This window comes from Chelonoidis abingdonii, chromosome 15, assembly GCF_003597395.2.
Source record: "Chelonoidis abingdonii isolate Lonesome George chromosome 15, CheloAbing_2.0, whole genome shotgun sequence".
NCBI classification, from domain to species: Eukaryota; Metazoa; Chordata; order Testudines; family Testudinidae; genus Chelonoidis; species Chelonoidis abingdonii.
Window position 1 is genome coordinate 1,659,166 of NC_133783.1, and position 27,980 is coordinate 1,687,145.

Below are 27,980 nucleotides of genomic sequence, written 5' to 3' on the forward strand. Positions count from 1 at the left end.
TACCTACTATACCTGATAATCTGTATAAGTAAGCTATAAAAGATTACATTCATGTATTTTTAGATTATTAATTTAAATGTTCAAAACTGAGGAAAAAGTTGCCTGGTCTATTAAACTCATTTCTCTGGCAATATAGTATGTCCTGAGTAGTACTGTACCAAGACATTTCAAGATTTAAAGATGATTTTTTTCAAATTGTTCTCCCTGTCCTTCTCCCTCTCTCCCCACATCCATACACGTAACTCAGATAAGTAAAGGGGTTTTCTATTAACTTTAAGAAAATTCACCTCCTGCCTCAGAACTACCAATGGAAGTTTCAACTCCAAGGAAGAATGTTTTAGAGTTATGAGCAATGATGCACAGTGGATGGATTCTGAGCTGCATTAGGCTCATGCTCCATGCAGCTCAAATGATGGGAAACAAAGGTGTCTCTTTTCCTCAGCCTTAGAGTTGCACTGGCCCTTTAAGAGGGAAGAGACTAGTGCACTTATGACTCATCAGCTGACTCCAGTTGGGCCGGAAAGACAGAATCTGGGCCTTAGATGGAAGAGACTGATCAGGACAGTGGTAGAGTCAGCAAGAGCTGCCTAGGGGAGAGAGATTGGCAGATGAGAGACCAGGTGGTCTCTGAAGGCAGCAGTGGGTAGTTCCTGGGGGAAGGCAGGAGATCAGAAGGTAGAGTTTGCCAGATGATGTCCCTAGGCCAGAGAGCCAGAGCTGGAGGGAGCTGAAGGTCAGAGAACAACAGAGGGAGTTGCCTGCTGATTTCTAAGCCAGCAAGGGCTGAAAGCAGTGGACCAGTTGAGAGGAGAACAGGAACCAGGAGAACAATGAGAGAGCCTGAGGGAGTGAGAGGTGCTCCCCATGTGAGGACAGACTCCCAGGAAAGAGATTGTGGGGCCTCCCAGTGGTAAGAGCAGGGTTGCACTCCAAGGGTTGGGGTGGCTGTCCTGGTAAAAGGCCAAGACAAGACCAAAGAAGAGGCCATGAGTGGTGGAAGATGCTGGAGCATGCCACGTACTATGTTGATGGATGAGAAAATGTGGGATTTTAAAGACTATGTACAGTGGGTGTGAGAAATGAACTGTGTTTAGGACCTTTGTTATGGCTTATTTAAACCACGTTTCAGTAATAAAGCAGCCCCAAGGAAGGTATTAGTGAGTTAAGAAATCTTCCAGTGGAGATACTGGGAACTGTGAAGGAGGAAAATTGAGGCAGATGTGCCCGTTCTGCCACAGCCTTCCACGGGAGAGTGCTACAGGCAGGGCCATCTTTCTACCATCCACCTTTCTACTTTCTACAACCACCTTTCTACCTTCTCTGTGGGGAAAGATATACTCATAGGGGCTTGCTCTAATGTATCCTAGCTAGAATAATTCCCTGAAGGATCATTCTGCAGGTCTAGGATTGCCAGAGCACATTGTTCGCCAGCTTTACTCCATGCATGCCCTTGATATGCTCACTAGGTTTACAGGGGTGCAAGGCTACACTATGGTAAGGGATTGTTCATCTGTCTGATTATAGTAGCTTTAAGTCCCCTTTGTGGCATTGGAGCTCAAAGGAGATTTAACCTGAGCAAAAGATCTGGCCTAGTGAGTTATGACTTCAGTTCAGCAGAGGACTTAAGCATGTGCTTAACTTTAAGCATCTAAGTAGTCCCACAGATTTCAGTGGGACTAGTCACATGCTTAGGCTATGTTTACACTAGAAATGCTACAGAAGCACAGCTGCAGTGCTGCTGTAGCATAGACACTGACCACTGCAACACAAGGAGTTCTTCTATCACTTTGTAAATCCACCTCTTCTGTCAACCTAGTGGTGTCTACACTGGGATTTAGATTAGTTTAACTACATTGCATAAGGCATGAAATTTTTCACAGCGCTGAGCGATATAGTTAAGCCAGCCTAACTTTAGTGTAGACCAGCCCCAAATTAAGCAAGTTCTTAAGTGCTTTGTTGAATCAGGGCTTATATCAGGATTTTCATTACCGCAACATTTTATTGTCTGTATGTACAGAAAACTTCCATCCTTTTGATAGATGAAGGTGGTGTAATTGAAATTGCATATTTCTGTAAATGTTTCCCATAAAATAAGTTTGGATTAAAGAATTTATTTCTTCTCGTGTTGGCAGAATAGAACCTGTTTTAAATGGCAGCAGGCAGCTTTATATTTGTTTCTGACAGTAAAACATTTTGATTCTCCCTTACAGTTTTTCTATATTGTTATCAAATGCTGTTTGAAAATCATTCTAGACTATCATGACTCAAAATCCATTGGCTCAGATGGCTATGAATTATTTTTTTATGTAAACTGTTTTGAATGATGGTTCCTATTATATTCCACTGAGGGTTATACGCATGCGTCAAACGTCTGGAGCTGGGAATTTTGAAAGTAGTGGTTTTCATTGGTCTGCTCTTGTCCCCTTCCTCCGCCTCATGATTTCATACGAGGTGATAAAGGGCAGAGTAGACTGACTACACCTTCGGTTCCTTCTCATTACTGCATGGTCTGAGTTGGAGCCTCTACTATTTTCTTGTGACATACTTTCTAAAACACAGAAAAAAGACTTTTATTCTTGTAAATAGTATTTTTTGTTATTTTTGTAGTAGTTTTACTGAGAGTAGTAGTTTTAAGGATTTTGGGATGCCATTTTGCCAATCTCCTACTCCCCGCACCCTCTCAGCACCCACACCAGGATTCTAGATTATGCCGAAGATCCTGGGGTTTAATCTCTGCCCTTGCTCATTCTTGATCAGCGATGAGCAACTATGCTGCTGTTGCTGTTCGGGGGAAGCCCACACTTGCATTCAGGTTCAGTATCTGTCTCTCCTTCCCAAGTTGTACCTGGGAAGTCTGGGCTCTGCCTCAAGAAGCATCTCATGGAGATTGGCATGAGGCCGCAGTTGGATTCAGGCTGGGAAACCCCCTGTACATCAGCCTGAGTAATCAAGTAGTGCACCTCCCGCCGCAGAGCTCCAGTCTGGTTCCACGGGTACCAGTGTTATAGACCCCATGCTGGAACCTATTTGTGAGGCAAGGAAGTGTGCACATCAGTGTGGCAGCAAGTCGTCTTCCAGACCCAAAAAGGATACTGTTCCATCCCTTAGTTCCTGTCACGGAGAAGCAGCATGTTCCAGTGCTCACAAACACAATAAGAAGTCGCACAGACCATCGGATTTGCCTGTTCTGTCCACCAAGCTGAATATTCCTTCCAGGTCAGCACTGCTGAAGTCAAGGGAACCTTCGGTTCTGAAGCAGTCCTCTGTTCCAGCTCTTATTCTGACTGTGGAGTGCATATCACTGATACTGGGGAGACTTGAGTCAGCCACCAGACCTCGTGAACTCTTTGCCTTGGAGAAGGTGAGGTCTCCACATCTTCAAGTGCCATTGCCTCCTAGGGGGATATGGTCGCCTACATATTCTCTCTCAGGTCATGTTACTGCCTATTCACCTACAGCTCCCACAGTTCCAATGTCACTGTCATTCAAACTGGGCTCTGATTTTTCAGCATTGGAGGACTCAGATGGAGCCCAGGGCCTGGCCCTCCCATACTACCAATATGACTAACCTAAGGTTCTGCCGACTTAATGGCAAGACCCTCCCTTTCCGAAGCAACGGAGCCATTGGCACCCCGCCTCTTGGGTCTCTCCACAGCAACCGCCAGATCTGCCTGTTTGACTGCACTGGGAGTCATAATCGCAGTATCTGCCTTTGGAACCTTCTTGTTCCGCTTGAGAGGAGTCCCCCATCTCACCTCTTCGAGCGGTTCCCTTCGTTGTCTCCAAACACCGCAGTGTCTTCAGCTCCCTTCTTACCCCCAGATGACTAACATCAGTTCCAGGAATTGTTATGTAGGGTGGCTGATGCCCTCCACATTCCACTGGAGGAAGTACAGGAGATACAGCACCAGCTGCTTGAAATCTTACACGCAAGAGTGGCTCTACCAATCAATGGTTCTTCAACCAGTCCAGTGTGTCTGGCACACTCCAGCCACTTGCACACCCACCCTCAAGGAGGCAGAGAAGAGGTACTATGTACCTGCAAAAGGGTCCAAGAAGCAGGCCCAGCAACAACACTCACATCCCCCACCCCCTCCCCCAGCGGACAAAGAGGGCAAGCGACTGGACCGTCACAAGTTGTTCTTCTCTGCGAGCCTTCAATTTCGCATCTCCAATCACTTGACTCTATTCACTACATATAACTTTCTTATCAATAGCAAGTTGGCAGACTTCTCAGACAAATGTTTCCAGCACGATCAAATCCACTTCCAGGCTATCCTTCAGGAGGGAAAGCTAGTTGCAAAGACAACATTCCAGGCTGCAATGCATGCAGCAAATACTTCTTTGCACACTAGTGCTTACAGGGATCGTCAGGAGGAGGGAGTTGTGGCTGCTTTCATCAGGTATCTCAAAGGAAGTCCAGAACACCATATAGGACGTCCGTTTTGCTGAGTCTCATTTTGTCTATCAGAAGACTAATGATTCCCTCCACTCCCTCAAGGACTGCAGAGCCACTCTGTAATCACTGGGTATCTACACACCAGCATTCAAATGCAAGTTTTACAAATGGCAGAAGACCCAATGGCCCCACCCTCTGGGTTCATCATCGCAACTATTAGCATTCTACACTTAGTCTTCACAGAAGTGATATTTCTGAGAGTATCTAGAGAGCCACCAATCCCCTCATGCTGTAAACCTGACCCATCCCCTTCAGGGGGCATCTAGCACACTTTTTACAAGCTTGGAGTGCTATAACAATGGAAAAATGGGTCCTAGATGTCATTCGACATGGCTGTATGATCGGGTTCACAAGAATACCGCATCCACGTCCCCCGCCCTGGCCCCACTTCAGGGACCACTCTCACAACAGCATTCTCACTCTAAAAGTGGACTCCCTATTGCAAAGAGGAGTGATAGGTCAGGGCGCAGGGTTCTGTTCCACCTATTTCAAAGCTGCCAAGAAGAGGAGCAGGCAGAGACTGATCTTAGACCTCTGCCGTCTCAACTGCTTCATACGCAAGCCAAAGTTTCATTAGAAAGAGGCATGTGATTTACAGCTCTCGATATGCATGATGCGTACTTCCACATGGATACCCATCCTACCCACAGATGTTTCCTAAGATTCACGGTGGGCCTTCATCACCTCCAATACAGGGTTTTACTGTTCGTACTCACCGCTGCTTCTTGGGTCTTCACAAAGTTTTGTCGGTTGTGGAAGCCCACCTCCAGCATCAAGGGGTCCTTACGTTCCCTTCTCTTGACAATTGGCTGCTACCAGTGCAATCAGAAGGGTGGGCTTGCGCCTCAAACTCTATGCTGCTTGCACTTTTCTCCTCCCTGGGAGTGAGTGTAAACATTGAAAAATTGACTTTGGATCTCACACATTCCCATGCATTTATTGGTGGCCTCATTGACGCGATATCGGCATGCACCTACCTACAGGAGGACAGGTTCCAGGCCCTATAAGACTAATTTCCAAGGTGATTTCCAGTCCTTCTGTTCTGGCCAGGACTTACCTTTCTCTACTTGGCCACATGACAGCTTGCACATACATTACTGCCTTAATTCATTTCCACTTTTGCTTCCTACAACTGTGGCTCAAAAGGACATATTCTCCCATGCACCACAATATGGATTTCCTACTGATGGTTCCCCACGAGGTTCTCTCCTCCTTCCGATGGTGGACAGACTCAGGTCAGGTCTGCACTGGGACACCATTCCTTCCGTCCTCCCCAAAAATGACGATCATCACAGATGCAACAATTTTCAGATGGGGTGGTACCCACATGGGTGAGCATGTGACTCAAGTGATTTGGACCACTCTGCAATCCCAGATGCACATCAATATTGTGTAACTCTGGGTGATGTGGACAGCATGTTGCGCATTTCTCCCATCCATTTATTCCTATCATGTTCTCATCATGTCAGACAAAACCACCACTGTTCACTACAGCAACAAACAAGGGGGAATAAGGTCACCTGCACTTTATGCAGAGGCAATTCATCTTTCGGATTGGTGCACTGGCCACATGATCCTGTTGTCAGCAGCATAGCTCCCTGGGATTCAAAACATAATTGCAAGTCCCTCACCAAGAAATTCGTGACCGACCACAAATGAGAGATCCACGACACCATGGTCATCAACATTTTCAACCACTGGAGGATTCCTATCAGGGACATCTTTGCCTCCCGTGCCAACAGCAAATGCACCCAGTCCTGCTCGTCGCTCTTTTCCAAGGCAATCCACGAGTCATCCGCTTGTCAGATCAGATAAATTACGCCATGCCTCTCCTACTGCTCCTGCTGCATGTCCTACACAGTATCAGACAGAAGAGAGCAGTTATCTGATCACCCTGTTTTGGCCTTGCCAGTTCTGGTTTCCCCTTCCCCTCCACATGTCAACGTGTTCCCCACTTGCACTACCAGCTTTCCTGGATGTATCCCACTTTCATCTCAACCAATCCATACACTTACTTGCTTTTTTTCCAAAACCTCACTCCTCAGTGGAGGAACAGCACCTTCACTCCCTCGACATCTGCCAGGCCCTGGTTTTCTATCGGTGGAAGACAAGATCATTCAGGAGGTCCCCTAGACCAGGGGTTCTCAACCTTTTTCTTTGAGTCCCCTGCAACGTGCTATAAAAACTCCACAGCCCACCTGTGTCACAATAGCTGGTTTTCTGCATATAAAATCCAGGGCTGGTGTTAGTGGGTAGCAAGCAGGGTAACTGCCTGGGGCCCCATGCCACAGAGACCCCTGCAAAGCTACATTGTTCAGGCTTCGACATCAGACCCGGGTGGCAGGGCTCAGGGCCCTGGACTTCAGTCCCATGAGGTAGCGTTTCAGCTTTCTGCCCTGAGACCCAGTGACTGTAACACTGGCCTTGCTTGGTGGACCCCCTGAAACCTGTTTGTGGCCCCCCCAAGGGGCCCCAGACCCCTTGTTGAGAACCATTGCCCTAGACTTTTTATCACTATAACAGACAGGATTAAATGGCAAGCAATCTCCATTCTAAGTGGGTTTCGGGGTACATTACACTCTTATCAGTTATTGGGATTATTTCCACCACGTGGGGTAAAAGCCCACTCCATAAGAGTGCAAGCATTGACTACACCAGCACCTCATGACGTATCGCTTACAGACATATGTAGGTTGGCCACATGGAGTTCAGTACATACCTTCTTTTCCCATTATGCCTTGGTGCGGGATTCTGCAATCGATGGCTCGTTCGGTGTGGCTGTTCTCTGTTCCACGATTCCATCATCTTCCTTTCACCCTCAGTGGAATACAACAGGGACCATCACTTGAAGATAAGAGATTACTTACCTGTAACTGAAGGTTCTTTGAGATGTGAGGTCCCTATCTGTATTCAATCCTGCCCTCCTTCCCCTCTACTGCAGTTTTCTTGAGTTATGGTGGAGAAAGAACTGAAGGCGCAGTCAGTCTGCCCTACCCTTTAGCACCTCGGCTGAAACAGTGAAGCAAGGGTGCATGCATGAACTAACAGACACTACTACTTTCAAAATATCCAGCTCCGGAAGCATGGCACATGCGTATAACTCTCAGTGGAATATGGATAGGGGCCACACATTTTGAAGAGCCTCAGTTACAGGTAACTAACCTCCTTTTTTTTTTTTTTTTTTTTTTTTTGAGTCCTATTTTTTTTTCTAAATATTCTTATACAAACATTGTCTGTATGGTATTCAACAATAATAATCCAACAGTACATAGTTGCTTGTTGTCATCTGAGTCTGGTTTTGTCTAAATGAATATTAAGGCACAGATTTCAGCTTTGAGTTTAAAGAAATATTGTTGGCTTTAGAAAATCTTGGCCCTGATCATGTAAACACTCATGCATGTAATTTCACTTGTGTGTTATCTTACTGAGTTCAGTGGAACTATGCATGTGAATAAAGATTCTCATGTGCACAAGTAATTGCAGGATCAGTGCCTTTGGATGGAACACCTTATAGAGAAATACCTTCACCAGAGCTGGAGTATTCCTGGCTCCAGGAGATGTTTCAACCATCTCCAGTCCTGTGATGCAAACACTTCTAACACTCTTACTTTGTTGCACTCACATCTACTATTGCTGGTGCTGCATAGGCTTAGTGTGAATCAGAAGAAACCCTCTGGGTCTTCATGTGATAAAAATAGAAGAGATGACCTCACGAGACAAATTACTTCTGCAGAAAATTACTACATGCGTCCAGTCATTCTGATGTCTATGAAAATGACACCTGAATATGAAAGATGGAAAGAAGCAGGAGGGCCACCTCACACAGCTCTAGTGATGGAGGAGGCCTCTCAGGTCCAGTCGACACAGTCTGGCAATGTGTACCTCCAGCATCATCTGTAGACAGCCACTAAGCTAAGTAGCTTTATATCTGGTGGCATCCATCTCTTTGGTCTTATCTGCCTTAGCCCAGTGCTAGGGCTTGTGTTGGCACTAAGGTTCCTGGATTTCTCCAAGTCAGCCTAATTCAGCACCAAGGTTCTGGTACTGTCAGCTTTGTGCCAAAGTCCTCAGAGCCTTACAGGTTGACATAATTTGGTCCTGACAGTCTGATACCATAGAGATTCCTTGATCCATACAGATCAACAGAGTGCAGGGTCTAGTATCCAGCACCATGGACCCGGTGAACCGCTTGATGCCCATAATTCATGGCATTAATGTTCCCATAACCATCTGAGTCTGGTGCCAAGGTTTTGGTACTGTTTCCAAATGCTCCACTTGCTTGAAGAAGTCCAGTGCCAGTATAAGTAAAAAATCACACCCCTAAGTAGGATAGTAATCTTGGTACCAAAACTGTGTAAACCAAGCCTCAGTGAAATACAGGTCAAATGGCTATTCCTCTATAAACTGAAGTAGGATTTCACTGGTATCCTCTTCTCTGTTTCCAGTCTCAAGTCATCTCTGTTTCCATCTCTTACAGGCCACTAAACTTGTCTGTATTCCCCAAGTCTCTTTTAATCCATTGGTATGATTCACCAGGTTTTCATTCACCTGGATACATAGTAAAAGATATTCAGTTAAACTGAAGACAGCATCCTTTGGGGGATTAGTCTTTTCACAGAATTTGTAAAGTTGTTACTTGAAGCAAAAATTTGTTCCTTTCCTAGGTGTGATCAGGGACAGCAAAATTGTGGCCACCTTCTAATACTCTCTTGACCTGTCATTCAGCGCTGATGATCATTTTGGCAGTTCTTGTTCATCTAGAACTCCTCAGCCCACCTTCCTATGGAGCTGTACTGCTTGCCAATCTCCCATAAGACGGAATGTGCGGAGGCCACTGGAAGAAGAAAGAGAAGTTGTTTGCCAGTAACTGTTGTTCTTTGAGAGTGTTGTCTCTGCATGTTCACATCCCCTGCCCATGTTCCACACTTCTTTGGTGTCTCAGGTAAAGAATTCCAAAATTAGAGAAGGCACTGAACAATGGTTGGGGCCACTCCCCCTTTTATATTTTGGGAATCATCCACAAATGGAGTGGAAGGGAGAGACAAGTGGCCTCAACAGACACTGCTCTCTAGAAGATTCCACTGCTCAATACCAGGAGGTGCCAATCCTGCAAGTTGGAATATGCATAGCTGTTGCCCTCAAATAACAGCTGCTGTTAGGTGACCTCTCGTTATAACTCCCATTAATACTAAAAGGCAGTTTCATCCATAAACATCAAGATGAGTGTGTTCTGCTAAGAGAGTTCTCCTGATTAGCTGTTTTATATTCTTCCTCCATTCAAACCATTTCTGTTGGGAGTTCACAATGTGTTCATTTGTAGCTAGAGAATGTCAATTTCAGAATAGAGCAGAAGTGGTTTCCATGTGTCCTATACAATAACAAGAGAGGTTTAAGGCAATAATCATGTTTTTTAACACTGGTTAATATATAACTAGGAAATATAACTTCCAGCCACTTATGAAGTTGGCAGTGCTCTAGGGTATGAGAAACAGAACGATAATTTGATGTTACTTTGTCCTGTTATGTCTCTGCTTTCCAATAACCTAATCTTATATTTTTATTGCTAAATGTTCACTCCTTGGACCAACAAATATATTTTTGTTGACCTTATGTTATTATTAGATACTGGTTGTAGCCTGCCAATTTTAAAATGCCGCAAGCCACTTGTTTTAAGCATCAGAGAGAAATTTGAATATGGAATTTCAAAGGCTTTGTCTACAGTGGTGATTTGTTCTGATTACAGCTATTGCGGCCAGACATTCTTGTAGCAACACTGGTGCAAACCTCTAGCATAGACAAGAAAAACTGTTGTTTGAACTGGTGGAACTTACTCCTATTTGAAACTATAGTAAGCCACAATGGTGCAAATCAAAACTAGTTGCATTGGTGCAACTGTGCTGATGGCTGGACAATGATGGCTGAAATTGGAGCCTCAGTCAAGACATGGCCAAAGTCCATTTCAGTTCTTGGAATGCAAACTCTGATTGGCCTTCTTAAATCCAGCTCTCTGGTTAAAGAGTGGTCAAATTTTCCCCTACATTCTTTTTCAGCACTACTGCCTGAAACAAACAGCCGAAAATTACTTCTACAAAGAAAAATTATGCTTGGCAGAGTATTAAAAAAGAGCTCTCTATAGTACAGCTGTAATCCCTAAATGTTTTAATACCGAATATTCATTTAAAGAAAAATATGAGGGAAAGAAACCTTTTGAAGAGTGGAATGAAATTAAATTGCAAAGTTTATTTTAAAAAAATCCAAAAGTCAATTTTGCAACTTCTGTGAGTTCATGGCATTTACTGTGGAAGGTCTGAAATGCAAGTTATACTTTGTGCATCTCAAATACCCTTATGTTGCATTTCAAAAGAGGAGGGGAGAAAGTTGGACTTAGGCCTGACTTAGATCCCAAGGGGATACTATTCTGTACCTTAAATTACAGTCAGATGTATTTTAGTTCAGATCACGTTTTCAGTCTGAAATTGGTGAGAAGCCTAATTATTTGACCAGGTTAATATTTATGCAGACCACTATGTGGTTTATCCGCAGCTGGCAACATGCTAGCATGAAAGGTTTTTATTTTGTGCTTGGAACAATGTGTTTTTTTTTAATTCTAACTCTGCTCATTAAATGAAACACTAAAAGATGGAAGAGATTGCTATGGAGACAAGATGTTATATAAACTGTTCATTTTAATTCTTTAGGATACAAAAATAGAAAGGAGGCAGCTTGGTTGCTTGTATGGTTCAATCCTGAAAGGTGCTGAGCACCTCAAGAAGATGCAAAGGATCCTCAATTCCTGTTGCCTTTAATTGGGTGCTCAGCTCTTGGCAGGATCAAACCCAGATTTTGGAAGTGATTGTATATTTGCTAAACTGGGAAGTGTGGAGCAACACTTCAGACAGTGTTTTCAAAATGATCTTTAATCTTTAAACTCCTTGTTAGACTAAAATTTGTCAATGAATAGAACTTCTAAGATCTTTAGCTGAATTATTTTGAATAAAAATACAGATGTATTCTAATGTGAAGACAGAATAATATGGTGATGAGAACTGGAAAATAGAACCCATTCATCATTGTTTTTTAGTGTGTTGCAAGAGTGTTGCTATAGATGAGGCCGAAATGGCGCTTCACTTACAAGACCCTACTTGCAAGTTGCTTGTTACTTTGCAGCACATGTGATTGCTGCCTTTAATTCAGTATGTTTAATCAAATTTGAGACTATTTAGTGAACTCTTTTAGGTGATGGAAAAGCAAAACTACTATAACTGAGCAGATATAAGGGTATTATTTTTAATAAGGGAAGTATCTTAGAGTATGTTTAACTTGGTATCCTACTGTGATATTAAACTTTATGGAACTATTTACTGTGGTAAACTCAGTGTGTCACCAGTTTAAAAAAAAAAATCTCTTTTTTGGTTGAAACAATGTATAAAAGATGGGCTACTATCAATCATCACAACACATTAGATGTACAAACTGAGATCAGTAATTTTGAGCAGGGACAAAGTCTGTCATTTCATATGGGGGAATTTAAGGTCACAGATTTTTTCACTTGTAGGAATAAAACCAGTTTTATTTGCATAACCGCACTTGGTAAGTGGTTACTCCTTAATGAAAGACCATTTTGCCTGCTTTTAACTTTTGGTTCTACTAAGTTGCAATTGGTTTTGAGATGATGGTTGGTATATGTGCAGTGCAACATGGCATGTTAAATTTTAGTCACAAAGATTCAGAATGTTGAGCTCAAAATGGCACCCATCACAGCTTTGCATTCATGGTTCTCATTTTGACGTCAACCTACTAGAAGAAGTCATTTTACCTATCTATGGAGTCAGAAATACAATAGTGACACATGTTAGATGTCAAGCAATAAATATCAGTAGCAGCAAACAACTTTCTTAAGCTTGAGAGGATTTGGAAAAATAGTGTGATTGGCACTGACACACAACTCTGAATTTTGAATATTGGTGTCATGTCTGGAGCAGAGTCATAGAAATCTACAATAGAAATTGATCTGAAGATTAACTCATTCCAAACTAAGTGCTTATGAAAGATCTTTGAAGTGCATGGAAGACAGTTTCTTGCAACATCAGAAATTCAAAGGAGAGTAAACCATATTGAAGCATCAAATATGTCAAGAAGAAAATGATGGACATATTTAGGCCACGCTTTAAGGATGCCACTAACACAACTTCCACAGCAAGTGATAACATGGGCACCACCTGGAAAGAAAAAAAGAGGACAACCTAGAGAAATGTTACTTAGAAAAATAGAGAAAGGTAAATTCATCAACATGGCACTCAGAAGCCTAAACAGACTAGCCCAAGACCAAAATAAATGGTGGAAAACTGGTGGATGCTGTATGCACTTAAGGATGTGAGAGAACATAAAGTAAAGGTGAAAAAAGAAGGTAAAATGAAATTTAATTAAATGAGATACCGGCTTGTTTCTGGTTCAACTCTGTTTATTCGGTATTTCATTTTTGACACTTATTTTATATTTGTCCTTTTTTTCATCATTTGAGTTGGGAGAGGGAGAAGATCTTGAAAAATTACTACTATAATAAAGTACAATCTACAGAGCTTGCAATAGTTACATTAACTAGCATTCCTTACCAGTGTCCAGGATCTATATCAGTGTTTCCCAAACTGGGGTTTATGAACCCTTGGGGGTTCACAAAATGTTACAGGGGGTTCTTGGGAAAAATTCCCTAATGGCGGACAGAGCTGTCCCTAGGGACCCCGAGCAGGATGGGACACTGAAGAGACTTAACCTTCAAGACTCCTTATAAGAAATGGAAAGGAAAGTGTATATTTTTTGCTGTTTTTAAAATTAAATAGGCAGCTAGTATTGTTTTTAAAAATTATTATGAAGAACAAGTTTAAGCTTTGTTATAACATGCATTGTTTGTCTGGAGAGCTCAAGACCTGAATGCTTGTGTAGAAGGAACTCTTTGAGTTGGCTTCTTAAATACCTTAATGCTGTTTCACATCTGATACTCTTTGATGAAACATAGGAGCCTTGTCTTATAACAGGCTTATTCAAAGTGATACAAGCTACAAAAGTGAGATCTTGGAAGAGTGTTGCCATTTTCATAATGCAATAAAAATACTGTAATGATAAATAATAATAAATACATAGTGTGTAATAAACATGTCACAAAAACAAATTTTGTATTTCCAAGATCACTGCGTTTATAATTTATACTCGGGTAAAAGAGAAAATCCCTGAAAATATTCACTTTTAAGAGGGGGTTCACGAGACTTGACATTTTAGTGAAAAGGGTTCACAGGATGTTAAAGTTTGGGAACCACTGATCTATATAAATATAATATACCAAAACAGGTATATGAATAGTAACAGTGTATTGCAAAGTAACAAAAGTGTATTACAGTTCAAGACTAAAAGGTATATGTGGCCTGTTCTTCTAGTGTCTGGAAACCTTAAAGAAAGTGATAGGGACTACTAATGTCAGGTAATTAAGATTTTCTTTTAGCTTCAGTGTATTAATTTGAATGAGCCTGGTATACATTCCAGCAGGACTGGTTTCCTCAGAAGGGAATCAAGTCAAGTATAAAGGCTTGGTCTGATCTTCACTCATATTATTTTCCTAAACCCTGATCTGCACTCCTTATTCTAAATTAGCTTTTCCCTTGGGAGACTGCACTTACGTTAGGGTTGCCAGTTTTGGTTGGATGTATTCCTGGAGGTTTCATTACATGACATACTCTTTAATTAAAGATTAATCTTTAATTCCCAGAGACTCCAGCGCAGTCCTGGAGGGTTGGCAACCCTAGCCTATGTAGTTATTTATTTGTTTTCTTTTATTGATATTGGCTTTATTAACATTTGGCTTCATATTTTTATATTACAGAATATTATTAATTATGTAGAATGACATCCTTTTCATTGTTTAAATATTATACTGCATTATTAAGAGATCAGGCATAATGGATTAATCTAACTAATTAAATTAAATTAAAGGATGCCATTTATACAGTTTCATGTTCGATAAGTGTGCTTTTCATTTTTTATCTCACCTGCAAACAACTTATTTAATATAATTCCTAATTTGAAATTAGTAATACATATTTATTTGCTTGCTTGCAGGGATTTTTTCTTACAGTTTCGCCAGAAGCAGTATTAAAGGTGGCCAGTCATGCTTCTGCAGACAACAAGATCTTCACTTTGAATCTTTCTGCACCATTCATTAGCCAGTTCTATAAGGAGCCACTGATGAAAGTCATGCCTTACGTTGACATTCTTTTCGGAAATGAGATGGTGAGTCCTGCCAAAAATATTTGTTTCTGACAGATGTTTATATCTAGAATACTCTCTGATTTTTCTTTCGTCATTAACATATATTTTAAGTGACTTTGTGTAAAATGTAAAATGATACTGTCAAATCTAATTTACAGTCGAAGTTGAAAAAGAAAGAATTAAACTAGTGCAGTGGTGCAATGGACTGCTAATGTGTTAACCTGTTCAAAGTTTTCACCTTGATAGCTTTAGTCTTGATGGCCCATTCTGCAATAAAGTAGACACTTTCTTTAAGCAGGAGGAGAAGGACATTAGGAAAACACAATTTATAAATTTCTCGTTGATCTCTGTGGAAGATAGAATGGCAAACCATCTATAGAAATTCACTTTTGTTATACTTTTCTGTGCAAGAGTGGGGTAAACAGATTGGGTGAAATGCTCTGCCCACCGAACTCAATGGCAAAGTAGCCATTCACCTCAATGAGGCCAACATTTTACTGATTGTACTGATATCACGTTGTATTTTCTTAGTTCACAGGGTTCTCTTGTAAGCATTTATTTGTTTATCATGAATAAAAGAGTGAACTCCTAAAAAAAGCCATATAAATAAATGAACTGAGTGAGAGCTTCTCTACACTTGACACTTTTGCACCAGCATAGCTGTATGCACTTACATGCATTATTGCAGCTTGTCTAAGTTTCAAATCAGAGTAAACTGTATTGGGAAGGTGACTTTGTACAGTGGTGCAGCATGTCTGCCCTCGGGGTGTACATTGGTGCAGATACAGCAGTGCAAAAACTAGCATAGAACAGCCCTGAATACTTTTCGTAAAGATTAGAAAATAGCATATTTCTTCAGGTACAGTAGGATAGTGAAAGTCTATTAACCACGAGTAGTTGGATGGGAGAAGTATTTGTCACTGACAGTTCTTCTTTGAACGGTTGCAGACATGTATTGCACTCATGTGTGTGCATGCCCAGGACATTGAACCCGGAGAACTTGGCCTAGCAGTACTCAGAGGTGTGATGCCTGTGCCCTCTGGCCCTTAACCTCTCCTCTGACTGTTTTAAGGGCAGCTTTGCCCTGACACCCTCAGTTCCTTCTCACTGCCTGGGGCTAAAGTCAGAACATTTTGTGTGGTCTTTTACCTCATGCTGCTCTACATCAATCTGTTTGGGATTTTATTGTATATAGTTAATAATTAAAATAGTTAGTGGCACTCTCAGGTTAATTTATCGTAGTAGTTTAGATAGATAGTCATCCTGACTGATGCCATCACCAGGGTTTAAACATTATCCATTGTGTGAAATGACTGTCCTCTAGTGACCCCACACATGCTGTTTATTGTGCCTGGGGTAAGGACACTTTAAGTAAAGGTGCTGCATCTGTAAGTGAATGCAAGACTTGCATTTGAAGCAGCACCTTCTGGAGCAAGCCATATGGCCTGCTTTGGCACTGAGGACCTTCATGGATCAGTAGGCCTTCCAGAGGGTATTTGAGGCAGCATGGGCTCTCCCAGAAGGAAGAAAGACCATTCTCCTTCCTCTGGTCCCCCTAGAAAAAAATCTCAAAAGAGGCTGGAGCTGTTCCAGAGCTTGGAGGGATTCCTCTTTCCTTTCTAAGAGGAGTGCAGACGGGCACCATGATTCATCCTGTACGTGAGAGAGCAGGGCCATCAACCTGCTTTTCAGCACTGAGGCGAGAGCAAATAGACTCAGTACTGTTGTCTCCAGTATCATCTGTGGGTCGTCCATTGAGTCTAGTACTGATGGTATCAGTGTTGGCAGCATCAGACTCACTTTGCTTGACAGCATACCAGTATAGGCGTATCAAGCAGCATCAGTTGCTGAGTCTCCTCAGATTCAAGGGTGCTCAGGTGTAATGGCTTCTTCATCAGTGCCCTTGGCGCCATCTGTATGGGTTGTGGACTTGGCATTAGCATGGGCGTCAACTTTGGCACCTCTTCTAATTCAGGGTACAAAACTGAAGTTGCCTGCCTTTTTGGCACTGAAAATCAGCGCGCAAGTCTGACCCAGTATGGCTGTTTGTATGTTCTTCTTATGTATTCTCTTTGCTGCTGTTGATGGCTCTGATGCTCGCTGCCAAGATGAGAATGGTGCTGGCTTTGACATCAGTGTTGACTTCTGCTTGAAGTGTCTAGTGTTTTAACTTCATAATGCATCTCGTGCTGGACTTTGGATGAGGTTGGACATTTGTTGAGCCTGCTGGGGATGGCTGTTCCATTGCATGTGGACTACTTGGAAAGTTTCTCAGCATCAGGCTCAGAGATGTCTTTATCTTATCTCTCACCTTCTCATTATCACTTGCAGAAGTCATCAAGACCTCCTGGGGGTCACCCCATCAGTATCCAGATCGGCACCAATCCTGTAATAAAGTGAGGCATCCTTGGCCCAGTGCTTACTGGCCACCAATGCCATACGCTTACCCAGAGTTACTGCCTTGGAATCTCTGGGATGTTCCAAAGTCACCCTGGTCTCAGTCCTATTCTGCCAGTAGCCTCTCCTCCTGAACATCTGTTGCTGTTGCCACAATTCTTGTTTTCTGACAAAACTGAGGAGATGCTGCATTCATGTGAAGACTTGTGAGCTAAATTGCATTCATTTGGGGATTGGTACCCCAGCAGTAAAGAGGTGTCGGCAGCAGCAATATCGCTCTCGGTGGTTTTTCAGGTCGAATTATCTAGACAGCATGACTTTTCCAATAAGATCCGCAAGCCTCATAGGATAAGGTCTTCTGGTCCCAGTGTTAGTCAGTCAGCCCATCCTCCATCAGCATCAGTCAAGCAGCCAATCTGACTTTGCGTCCAAGGTCAGCATTCTAGTCATTACGCTTCAAATCCCCATTTGGGGACAGAGGGGAGTGGAGCACCCATGGGAAAGTGCGGAAGTCTGCTCCTATGGCCACAGGGCCGGCTCTGGCTTTTTTGCCGCCCCAAGCAAAAAAAAAAAACCTGCATGGGGGCCGGAGCAGCAAAAGGAGGGAGGGGGGGGAAACCTGTCACTCAGCAGGAGCAGTGAAGGGGCGGGGGGGAACAAACTTGCCAGCCAGCCTGAACAGCAAAGGGGGTGAGGGGGGCGCGGGAAACCTGCCGGCCAGTCAGAGCGATGAGGGGGGAGGCATGAAACAAATCTGCCGGCCGGAGCAGCGAAGGGGGTGGGGGCGTGAAACTTGCCAGCCAGTCAGAGCAACGATGGGGGCGGGGGGGGCGTGAAACAAACCTGCCGGCCAGAGCAGTGAAGCGAGATGGGGGCACGAAACCTGCCGGCCAGTCGGAGCAGCGAAGGGGGGGGTGTGAAACAAACCGCCTGGATGGTCGGAGCAGTGAAGGGATGGAGGGGCGGCAAATGGGTGGGGGGGCGTGAAACAAACTGCCCGGCCGGCCGGAGCAGCGAAAGGAAGAAAAAACAAAAAGAAAAAAAAATACCTGCGGGGCGGCAGGTGCTGGGGGACTCCCAGCCCTGCAGACCCCAGGCAGCGGAGTGTACACCCCAGCTAGTGGCGGGGAAGGAGGGGAGAGAAAAGCGGGGCAGCCAGGGCTTCCTTAAGCAGTGCGCTCGCCATGCGACCCCTCCCGCCATGCCACCTGCTGGGAAGGCTCCGTGCTGCTCTGGTGAGCAGGCAGAGAAGTATGTGGGCTGCTGTACCGGGCTTGCTGCAGACCTGGCACCGCTCCCAGCAGCTCCCTTCCTCCCCACTGCCGCCCCCTACAGGCAGGAGCAGCAAACCAAAAAGAAAAAAACCTGCAGGGGCGGCAGAAGCAGTGAAATGTCCAAAAAAAAAAAAAAAAAAAAGTGGCCGGAATACCACCCCTTGGACTCTGCCACCCCAAGCACGAGCTTGCTCGGCTGGTGACTGGAGCCGGCCCTGTATGACCGTGAGAATGATTAAAGGATTATAAAACATGCCTTATAGTTATAGATTCAAGGAACTCAATCTATTTAGCTTAACAAGAGAAGGTTAAGGAGTGACTCTATGAGTATCTACTTGGGGAACAAATATTTAATTATTGGTTCTTCAATCTATCACAGAAAAGTATAACACGATCCAATGGCTGGAATTTGAAGCTAGACAAATTCAGATTATAAATAAGGTATAAATTTTTAACAGTGAGTAATTAATCATTGGAACAACTCACTATGGGTCATGATGGATTCTCCATCACTGACCATTTTTAAATCAAGATTGGATGTCTTTCTGAAATATTTGCTCTAGGAATTATTTTGGAGAGGTTCTGTGGCCTGTGTTATATAGGAGGTCAGACTAGATAATCACAGTGGTCCCTTCTGGCTGCAAGGTGATTCATAGATTTGTTGGCTTTCCCACTTCTACAGGGCCTTAGAGCCAATAATTACAGACAACTGGATCCGAAGTACTGGGACTGGGTTATGCCATTCAATTCCTATTCATGTTCCATTTCAGGGAACTCTCTTAAGAGTCTACTTCTTCAGTAGGTGCACACTTTTTGACCTTTGGGGGCCACAGAGGAGGTTTCTCTTCAGAATCAGGGAAAAGAATTCTACTTGTGATACTTCCTGGTCTCCCAAGTCCAAGGAAAGATACAAGATTCTGAATGGTTACTGTAATGACTGTTCTCCCTGGTTTGAATCACAACTGGTTTGCTACCCTTGATTTACAGGATGTTTACTTTCATGTGGCGATTTTTCCAGGTCACAGGAGGTTTCTGTGATTTATAATGGCAGGTCAGCATTACCAGTATACCATGCTTCTGTTTAGCCTATCCTCCATTCCATTGGTATTTACCAAATGCGTGACTGTGGTAGTGGCACAGCTCAGAAAAAAAGGAGTTAGTATCTTCCCATATCTGGATGATTGGTTACTGAGGGGCAAGTCCTCTTGCATTCCAATTCACGTTATGTCTCTACAATCGTCTGGGTCTGATTTGGGGAAAGTTGTTTAACATTGACTCAAAAAAAATTGAGTTCTTTGGGTTTTGAGTTTGAGAGCATTTCTTCCAAACGAACGATTTTAGGCATTTCATCACCTGTATCTAGCACTTCAGTCTCTACCTTGGACTACAGTCCTTGTATGCGTGAAGTTATTAGGCCATGTGGCTGCATGCATGTGCATAGTCTAGTATGTGAGATTGCCCCGTCATCTATACATGTGATTGAAGTGGATCTGTTGCCCGAGTTGTCAATTGTCCAAACTGTCTGGGCGTCTCCAGCAATCCTGGTCTCCCTACAGTGGTGGGCAGTTCAGAGCAATGTTTGCTAGGTTGTTCTGTTTCCTCCGCCAACCAGAACTGTAATCACCAATGCCTCTTCAATAGCTTGGGGACCATATCTAGGGGCACTGGAAATTCAGAGCTTGTGATCAGAACAAGAGCATCTTTCCATTTCAACGTCCTGGAGCTTCAAGCCATTTACACTGCTCACCAAGTCTTTTGAGATCATATTGGGGCACAGCGGTTCACATACTCAGGCAACAGCACTGCAATGTATTGCATGAACAAGCAGGGAGGAGCCTGCTCCAACCAGCTTGTCAAGAGGCAATAAAGTTTTGGCAGTTCTTCATTGAGGAAAACATCATTCACATAGCTGCTCACTTACCCAGGGGGTACACAATCAATTGGTAGATCACTTCAACAGGATTTTCTCCCAGAATCACGAGTGGTCTCTGAAGTTACAATGTGCTGAGGTCCCTCTTCGCAAAATGGAGCATCCCAGCTACTGATCTGTTTGCAACAAGAGACAAGAAGTGCCATTAATTTTGCTCTCAGCTTGGTCTTAGTCCAGAAACCTTAACCAGTGCCTTCCCCCTGAACTGGGAATTAGTGCTAATGCATGCCTTTCCCATGATCCCACTGATTCCTCAGCTTATTCTCAAACTAAAACTGAATCATACCAGACTAATTCTCATTGTTACGATTTGGCCGAGGCAATGCTGGTTCTCTGACCTACTAAGTTTATCTATTCAACCTCCCATCTCTCTCCCTCTGTGTCCTGATCTACTGCCTATTGACTCAGCACTATGGTTGAGTTTTGCATCCAACACTGAGCAGTCTGCATCTCATTGTGTGGATGCTGCATGGCTAGATGAGGAAGAGGAATGCATGATGTTAGAGAAATACCTCTCAATAGTAAAAAAACATCCGCTAGAGCTACCCATTTGGCTAAGTGAAAGCGGTTTTCGATTTGATCACTGGCCCTGGCATTCAACGAAGGCTAGCTCATATTCAGGAAATTTTAGAGTATCTGCTATATCTTCAGTGCTTAGGTCTCTCTCTCTTAGCGGCAATCTCAGCATTCCATCCAAGGGAAGCCATTTTCTCAGACTTTATGATAGTGAGATTTCTGGGATGAGTCATTTGTTACTTCCCACCAGTGAAAGAGTGAGTTTCCTTGCGACATCTTAATACTGTGTTAACTGCTGTTATGGGACTTCCATTTGAACCCATGACAACCTGTTCTCTGTCCTCTTGTACCAGAAGACAGCCTTCCTTGTTGCTATAACATCTGCATGGAGAGTAACGGTGCTACAGGACTTAATGGCAGAGCCCCCATATGCAGTTTTTCAAAGACAAAGTGACCCTACAACAATATCTTAAATTCTTGTTGGAAGTGGTTCCCCATTTCTACCTTAACCAAGTAATATACCTGCTGGTGTTCTTTCCTAAACCACACACAAGCGCAGATGAACAGAAACTTCATACATTGGATGTGAAACGATGCTTGACATTTTACCTGGAGAGGACAAAGCTTTTCTGTTCATCATCTTATCGTTTTGTGTCCTATGCAGGTTGAACTAAGGGTCAGGCAGTCTCTGTGCACACAATTTCCGGGTGGATAACTTCCTTCAGTACAACATATGAAGTAGCTCAGACCATGCCTCTGCAAAGATTGTGGGCTCATTTGATGAGAGCTCAAGCAGTGTCAGTATCAATTCTCAGTGATGATTTGATATAGGACATTTGCAGGACTGCTACCTAGTCTTCTATGCATACGTTAACCAAGCACTATGCTGTTACCACAGCATCTACGTCAGGTGCAACTTTGGGAAGGCCATTCTGCTGTAGTTGTTTAAATAGACTCTGAATAACACCTCCTACGATTACTGCTTGTGAGTCACCTTGTGGAATACACATCTACAACCACTCAAAGAAAAAATGGTTACCTATCTGTTTTGTAACTGTTATTCTTCAAGATGCGGGTGCAAATGGGTATTCTGAGACTCATCCTCCATCCCCTCTACATCAGAGTCTCTACTCTTGACATTGGGTGCAAAGGAGCTGAAAGGCATCAGCGAAGCACTGCCCTTCAGTAGTCAGGGGAGAGGCTAAGGGCCAGAGATCATGGGCCTTGTCGCTACAGGTACTGCTGAGCAACTTTCTCTGGCTTCAGTGCACTGGGTATGAGCACACCTGAGTGGAATCCATATCTGTGCCCACATCTCTAAGGACAACAGTTGCACAACAGGTAAGTAACAGTAAAAGCAGCAGAGAATCCTGTGGCACCTTATAGACTAACAGACGTTTTGGAGCGTCAGCTTTCGTGGGCGCACCTGCGTCTGACGAAGTGGGTATTCACCCACGAAAGCTCACGCTCCAAAACGTCTGTTAGTCTATAAGGTGCCACAGGATTCTCTGCTGCTTTTACAGATCCAGACTAACACGGCTACCCCTCTGATACTTGACAGGTAAGTAACAGGTTTTTTTCTATCTTTGTCACTATAACAGCCTCATTCTGTCATTTGCATTGTGAAGACCTCATTGAGGTGCTACCCGGTATTTCTTTTCAGGAACCATACCATCTCAGGTGCTGATCTTATCAGATCTCACAAGTTAGCAGATTCAGGCCTGGTCAATTCTTGAATGAGAAACCTCCCAGGAAAACCCAGTGTTGTGTTCCTCTTCCTTTTGTGTTGGTACTGCTCCCCTAACCTTTCTGATATAATGGATCACTGTGGTGTGTAAGGTACCATTTTTCAGTTGAGATGTAAAACATAGGTTGTGATCACTTGTCATTAGGTGTACAACATAATTTCACAAAATCAGATGCAACAGCTCCAATGGAAACTGCATTCTGCCTACTTTAATTCCTCCTGCTGTTTCAGTAGGATATGGTATTATTTGCTTCTTGTCATAACTTATTGTGTAATATTATAATGCGTAAAGCAGTGTAAAATGCTCCTTGCATTTACTGTATATAGTGCTTGAAGCAGTCTGTTGTCTGTTAGCTTATCCTTAAATACATCTCTACTCCAATATAACACGGTCCTCCAGAGCCAAATAAACTTACTGCGCTATAGGTGAGACCGCATTATATCGAACTTACTTTGGCCCCCCTGCTCCTTGTCCCGTGACCGCCCCCTCCAGAGACCCCCATCCCTAATCACCCCCAGGACCCTTCCCCCTATCCAACCCTCCTGCTCCCTGTACCCTGACTGCCCCAACCCCTATCCACATCCTCCACCCCCTGACAGGCACTCACAGGCAGCAGTGGGAAGTATAGCAACCTAGCCCCAGCCTGCTCCACTCTGCCAACTCCTAGCAGCGGTTCTCCTCCGCCTGTGAGTGCGGGAAGGTTGGGAAAAGGACGCCCCCGTACTCACCTGCAGCAGGAAGTGGAGTGCCACCGCCCCAGCCCTCTCCGCTTTTGTTGCCCCGGCCCCAGCCGTGTCACTCGGGGGGGCGGGGGAGGAAGGGTTGGGGAAAGGTCCCGCACTCACCGGTGGAAGCGGAGCAGCCTGGCCCTAGCCCGCTCCACTCTGCCAGCTCACAGCTGCAGTGCTGCACTTCCCGCCAGTGAGTGCGGGGAGGTTGAGGAAAAGACGCCCCCCTTACTCACCTGCAGTGGGAAGTGGAGCACTGTGGCTGGGAGCTGGTGGAGTGGAGTGGGCTGGGTCCGGGCTGCTCCGCTTCCCACTGCCAGTGAGTGCGGGGAGGTTGGGGAAAGGATGCCCCCTGTACTCACCTGTAGTGGGAAGCGGAGCACTGTGGCCCCAGCCCTCTCCACTTTCCTTGCCCCAGCTGTGTCACTGGGGGTAGGGGGGGTTGGGGAAAGGTCCTGCACTCACCGGCAGCGATGGAAGCAGAGCAGCCCGGCCCCAGCCTGCTCCACTCCGCCAGCTCCTGGCCGTGGCGCTCCGCTACCCACTGCAGGTGAGTACGGGGGTGTCCTTTTCCCAACCTCCCTGCACTCACTGGCGGCGAGAAGCGGAGCACCATGGCTGGAAGATGATGCGCTGATCCGCCGGAGCACTCCTTTACCACATTGTAGGCGAACCCGTGTTATATTGGGTCGCATTATATCGTGGTAGAGGTGTAGTATCTTTTACTCTATCATCATTAAATGTTACCATACTGTTTATGCACTTTAAAGAGTATCAGACCTCTTGATCTACGTTGCTTGCACCCCTGCTAGAGTGGGATTTTCTGTTCATTGTAAGCTAAGTAATTTTTTTTCTTGCAATGTAACCTGCTCATTGCCACTTTAGATTCTTCTTTCTTTGGGATACGTTTCACAGTGGTATATTCTCTTGTAACTCTGTGATTTGAAACCCTTTCTCTTTCCGTGGTATACTTCCTAATTATTGGCATGGGCTTTATCTTGTGGTTCCATGTATCTTGGCTTGTGGTTAAGATGATGCAAAACTCTTTTAACAAGAAAAGTTTTCTCTGACACAGTTCAGCCTTCTGAATGTTCCTCTTTTTGTTTCTTATCCTGGATTCATTTCCCTGATTTTGAATCTTGTATAATAATGTTTAATTGTCTGTCTATTTGTGTCTTGATGTGAAGTGAACCACTTGACTGAGCCAATGTAAACACCTATTTTCCCCTGTCTATTTTGATCTTTCCTTTTGTCTTTATATTCTGTTTTCATTGAATTTTGCTAATTTTTCTACCATAAACAGTAAAGGGACATACTTAACTTAAGCGTATAAGCTAGAAAACACGTACTAGATGGTATAATTTTTACTTTATTAGAACAGATAGTAGCCTAACATGATTTTACTCTTCTGTATATTTATCTTCACTTCGCATTGTAGACCAACACAGTTTTATTGTTGAACACTGAGCTGTTTATTTTTTTAGAGTAATGCAAAAAGCATCAAAAGAACAGCAGAATTCCAAATTGATGCCATTCTTAAACTAAAAACAATTGGCAAAGAGATTTTAAATTACATCTTGCACTTAAAAATTTACAACTGAATGGAGATTGGTTATTCTAAGTTTCAGCTAGATGATAATTAAAATGGGCATGTTGTAAACCTCACAAAATAAATACTCTAGTTTAGAATGTAAATGCCAACATACCCTTAACTGCAGTGGTGGTGCTGAACACTGCTATTATAAACTGTAGTAGTTTACAGCTATAACTGTAACTCAGTGGCTATTGGTATGTCTTTGAAATCTCTTTCATACCTATTCAAAATATTTTGGTTTGAATATTTGACACTTATTAACTAGACTTCATACAATAAATTTAATACAAAACATTCAATATAAAAATAATCATACATTCAGTGCTACTAATCTAGTAAAGCCATTCTGAAGTCATTATCTGGCAATACATGACTAGAGAACCTGATTATTGTCATTGCTTTTAATTTTTATTAAATTAAGTATTTTTAATAGTATCATTTTGCAAATGGTTCTTAGCAATAATACCTTCCAAACTGTCATAATCACTGGATAATTAACCTGCCAGGATTAAGCACACTCTGCTTTTGCCTCAGGATGCTTAACTCTCAAATAAGGTCAATAATCTTCTGATGATAACTGCTTTGTCACCAGTTGCTACCTAATTCATCTGTAACAACTCACCTCCTAATACATACTTTTTACAACTCAAGCTAACTTTCAATAACAAAACAGTGGTTTGGGTTGTTAGAGATAAAGGCTTTAAAAATTAAATCCAAATATAAAGTCATCCAATGGACAGATGATTTCTTCTTGCACAATAGGTGCTGTGCAAGCGGAGGAGCACACATAAGGGTATAAGTGAAAAGTGGAGAGCAGTACCACAGCTGCATGCTTGTTCTCCAGTTTGCTTGAAAGCTCTGTTCTCTCTGCTTCTTGTGATGAGGGCTCCACAACTCTGGTAGGCCTCTTTTGGGTCAAAGGAGGATGGAGCCAGGAAGCAGTAACTCCTGTGTTATCTGTTCCCTCTCAAAACCTATGTCTATTCACACAGGGAGTAAATACTGGTCTCAGGAGTATGAACCCAAGTTCCACACCTCTCAAAGAGAGTGCAGAAGCCAATGGCCACACCTAAGGGATGGTAATAGCTTCCCTGGCAGCATATATCTGCAAACTTTGGGACACACTATTGAATAATAGTTTTTTCCTCATAGATCCCTGGGATCTATGAGTTCACTGCCACTTCAGCACTACATTCCTGCCCATTGCAAGCCCCTCTGCCCCTGAGAGGACTATTTGTTAGGAAGTTGGCATGGTGAAGCTTTCTGGGTTTCCAAGGTCCTATATCTATTCCTGTAGGATTTTTCCATGGGAAAGGTAGAACATTTATTTATTTTCTTTTGACTTGGAATAAGGTTTTGAGTGCCCTTTCAATTTTTTTAGTAATAAAATCACATAAGCAAACAATATGGCTCAGAATTCACAAATCAGTGCAAGTTACAAGGAGGATGTGTAGAACAGATCCCAAACGTGAAGGTGAAATCAGTTTTTTGAAGCAACACAATAATATAGACAATAAATTTAACAAGCTCCCTTGAAAATCAACCCTCTTCTCTTCAGTGTGTGAAGCTGTTACTTCTAAAGGTGTGGTCTGTGAACAAATTAATTATAGGATTCTAAACTTAAGTTCTGCAATTACAGAGTACTGTTGCAACCACTTAGGGAAAGTGATGTGGGTGCAACAACAAAAGTGCTCTTACGAAAGGAGGACATATGAAAGGGCTTGTACATTTTGAAAAGCAATAACAATAGCTTTAATAATGGTTCTGGAGTCATGTATCCTGAGCTGTAGAAAGATGGGTACATCTCAATGCAAAAACAATAAAACAAGCAGGCCTTGTCATCACTGTATTTAACAGTTGTACCAAAATGGCATATCGTGCCTCCTTAAATTAAAATGTTTGCAAATCTTATAAAGTATCAAATAAAAATATAAAAATCATCACAAAAAGATATTATTTGGATGCCGTTTGTACAGCTGGCGTATTGGAAAGTGTATTATTCAGTGAATCTGCTATTTATTTTGATACTGTCCATCTTGTTTAATGTGTGTTTATGTTGTACCTTCTCTTGTTACTCCTCTTTCAATGACAAGGAAAAGCCTTAAATCTTAAAGCACTGATAATGGTTGCAGTTGTCCTGACTTTGAACTTGCTTTTGTGCACTAAAAGCTGATTTGCTGATTCTTTGTGCTTGTTTTAACTGGAAGAATGGATGTAAATACTTTGTTTTGCAGTCTAAATAGATCCTGCCATCTATTTCTGTTACTTGCGATATTGTATTATGTTGTATACAACTGTGCATTTTGTACACATTTCTGTGTAAAATGCATTGAATATTTGAGTCAAACTGCAGTCCAGCTTCTAAACTAGCTTCTTTAATGTTGGCCCATTTTTTGATTACACTAGTGTAAATCCAGAATAGTTCAGTTATCTTCAGCGGAGTTACTCTGGATTTACACAAGTTTAACTGAGACGAGACTAAATGCTAGTAGGTGCATTTTAAAGATACAATATTCCAGGCTTCCTGTGTTCATTCCTTGGCCTGAGGAGTGTTTGATACTAGGGAGTGGTTGGTGTAAGCAGTTGCTGGTGAGAGGTTCTGACATAAACTGGCCGTATGGAAGAAGGAAAATGTAGTTGAAGCTATGATAAAAGATGAGAAGGGAACAAAGCCGTTATCAATTTCTTCTCCTCTTCTAGATCATGGTGGGCCCATCAGAGAGGAGAGGTAAATAGAGGGTAGTTGGTCATGCCATAAACATCACAGGTACAAGCATTTCCTCTTCCTAACTAGTTGGAGTCATATCAGTATTTCAGATGGTTTAGCTGAAGTCAACTATTAGAATTGTATATGGAATAAAGCTGGATACCTCAGTGAAACCTCATTTTGGTATGACACTAGTATAGTGTATGGAGAAAAAGAGAGAGATTTTTTTGTCTTTATTTTGTTTGGTAGGACTGCTCCTATATATGTTGAATGTTGGTAATCTGTCTCTAAATTCACTTGATAAATTGATTCATCTTGAAGGAAATTTTCAGCAATGCTAACATCTTAATTTCAGCTTTGAATTTACAAT

General features: G+C 43.0%; 1 protein-coding gene across 5 annotated transcripts in view; it reads left to right on the forward strand.

Moving 5' to 3' along the window:
* The window catches only part of ADK (adenosine kinase), a 559,231-nt gene that overhangs the window by 409,425 nt on the left and 121,826 nt on the right, over positions 1-27,980 (forward strand). For 3 of the 5 annotated variants that reach the window (XM_032771348.2, XM_032771351.2, XM_032771352.2), the window contains exon 7: positions 14,567-14,737. The exons of the other annotated variants lie outside the window; for them this stretch is intronic. In XM_032771348.2, the coding sequence (XP_032627239.1) occupies positions 14,567-14,737 (171 nt within the window). The remainder of the gene's footprint in view (positions 1-14,566; positions 14,738-27,980) is intronic. 5 annotated transcript variants of the gene reach the window in all.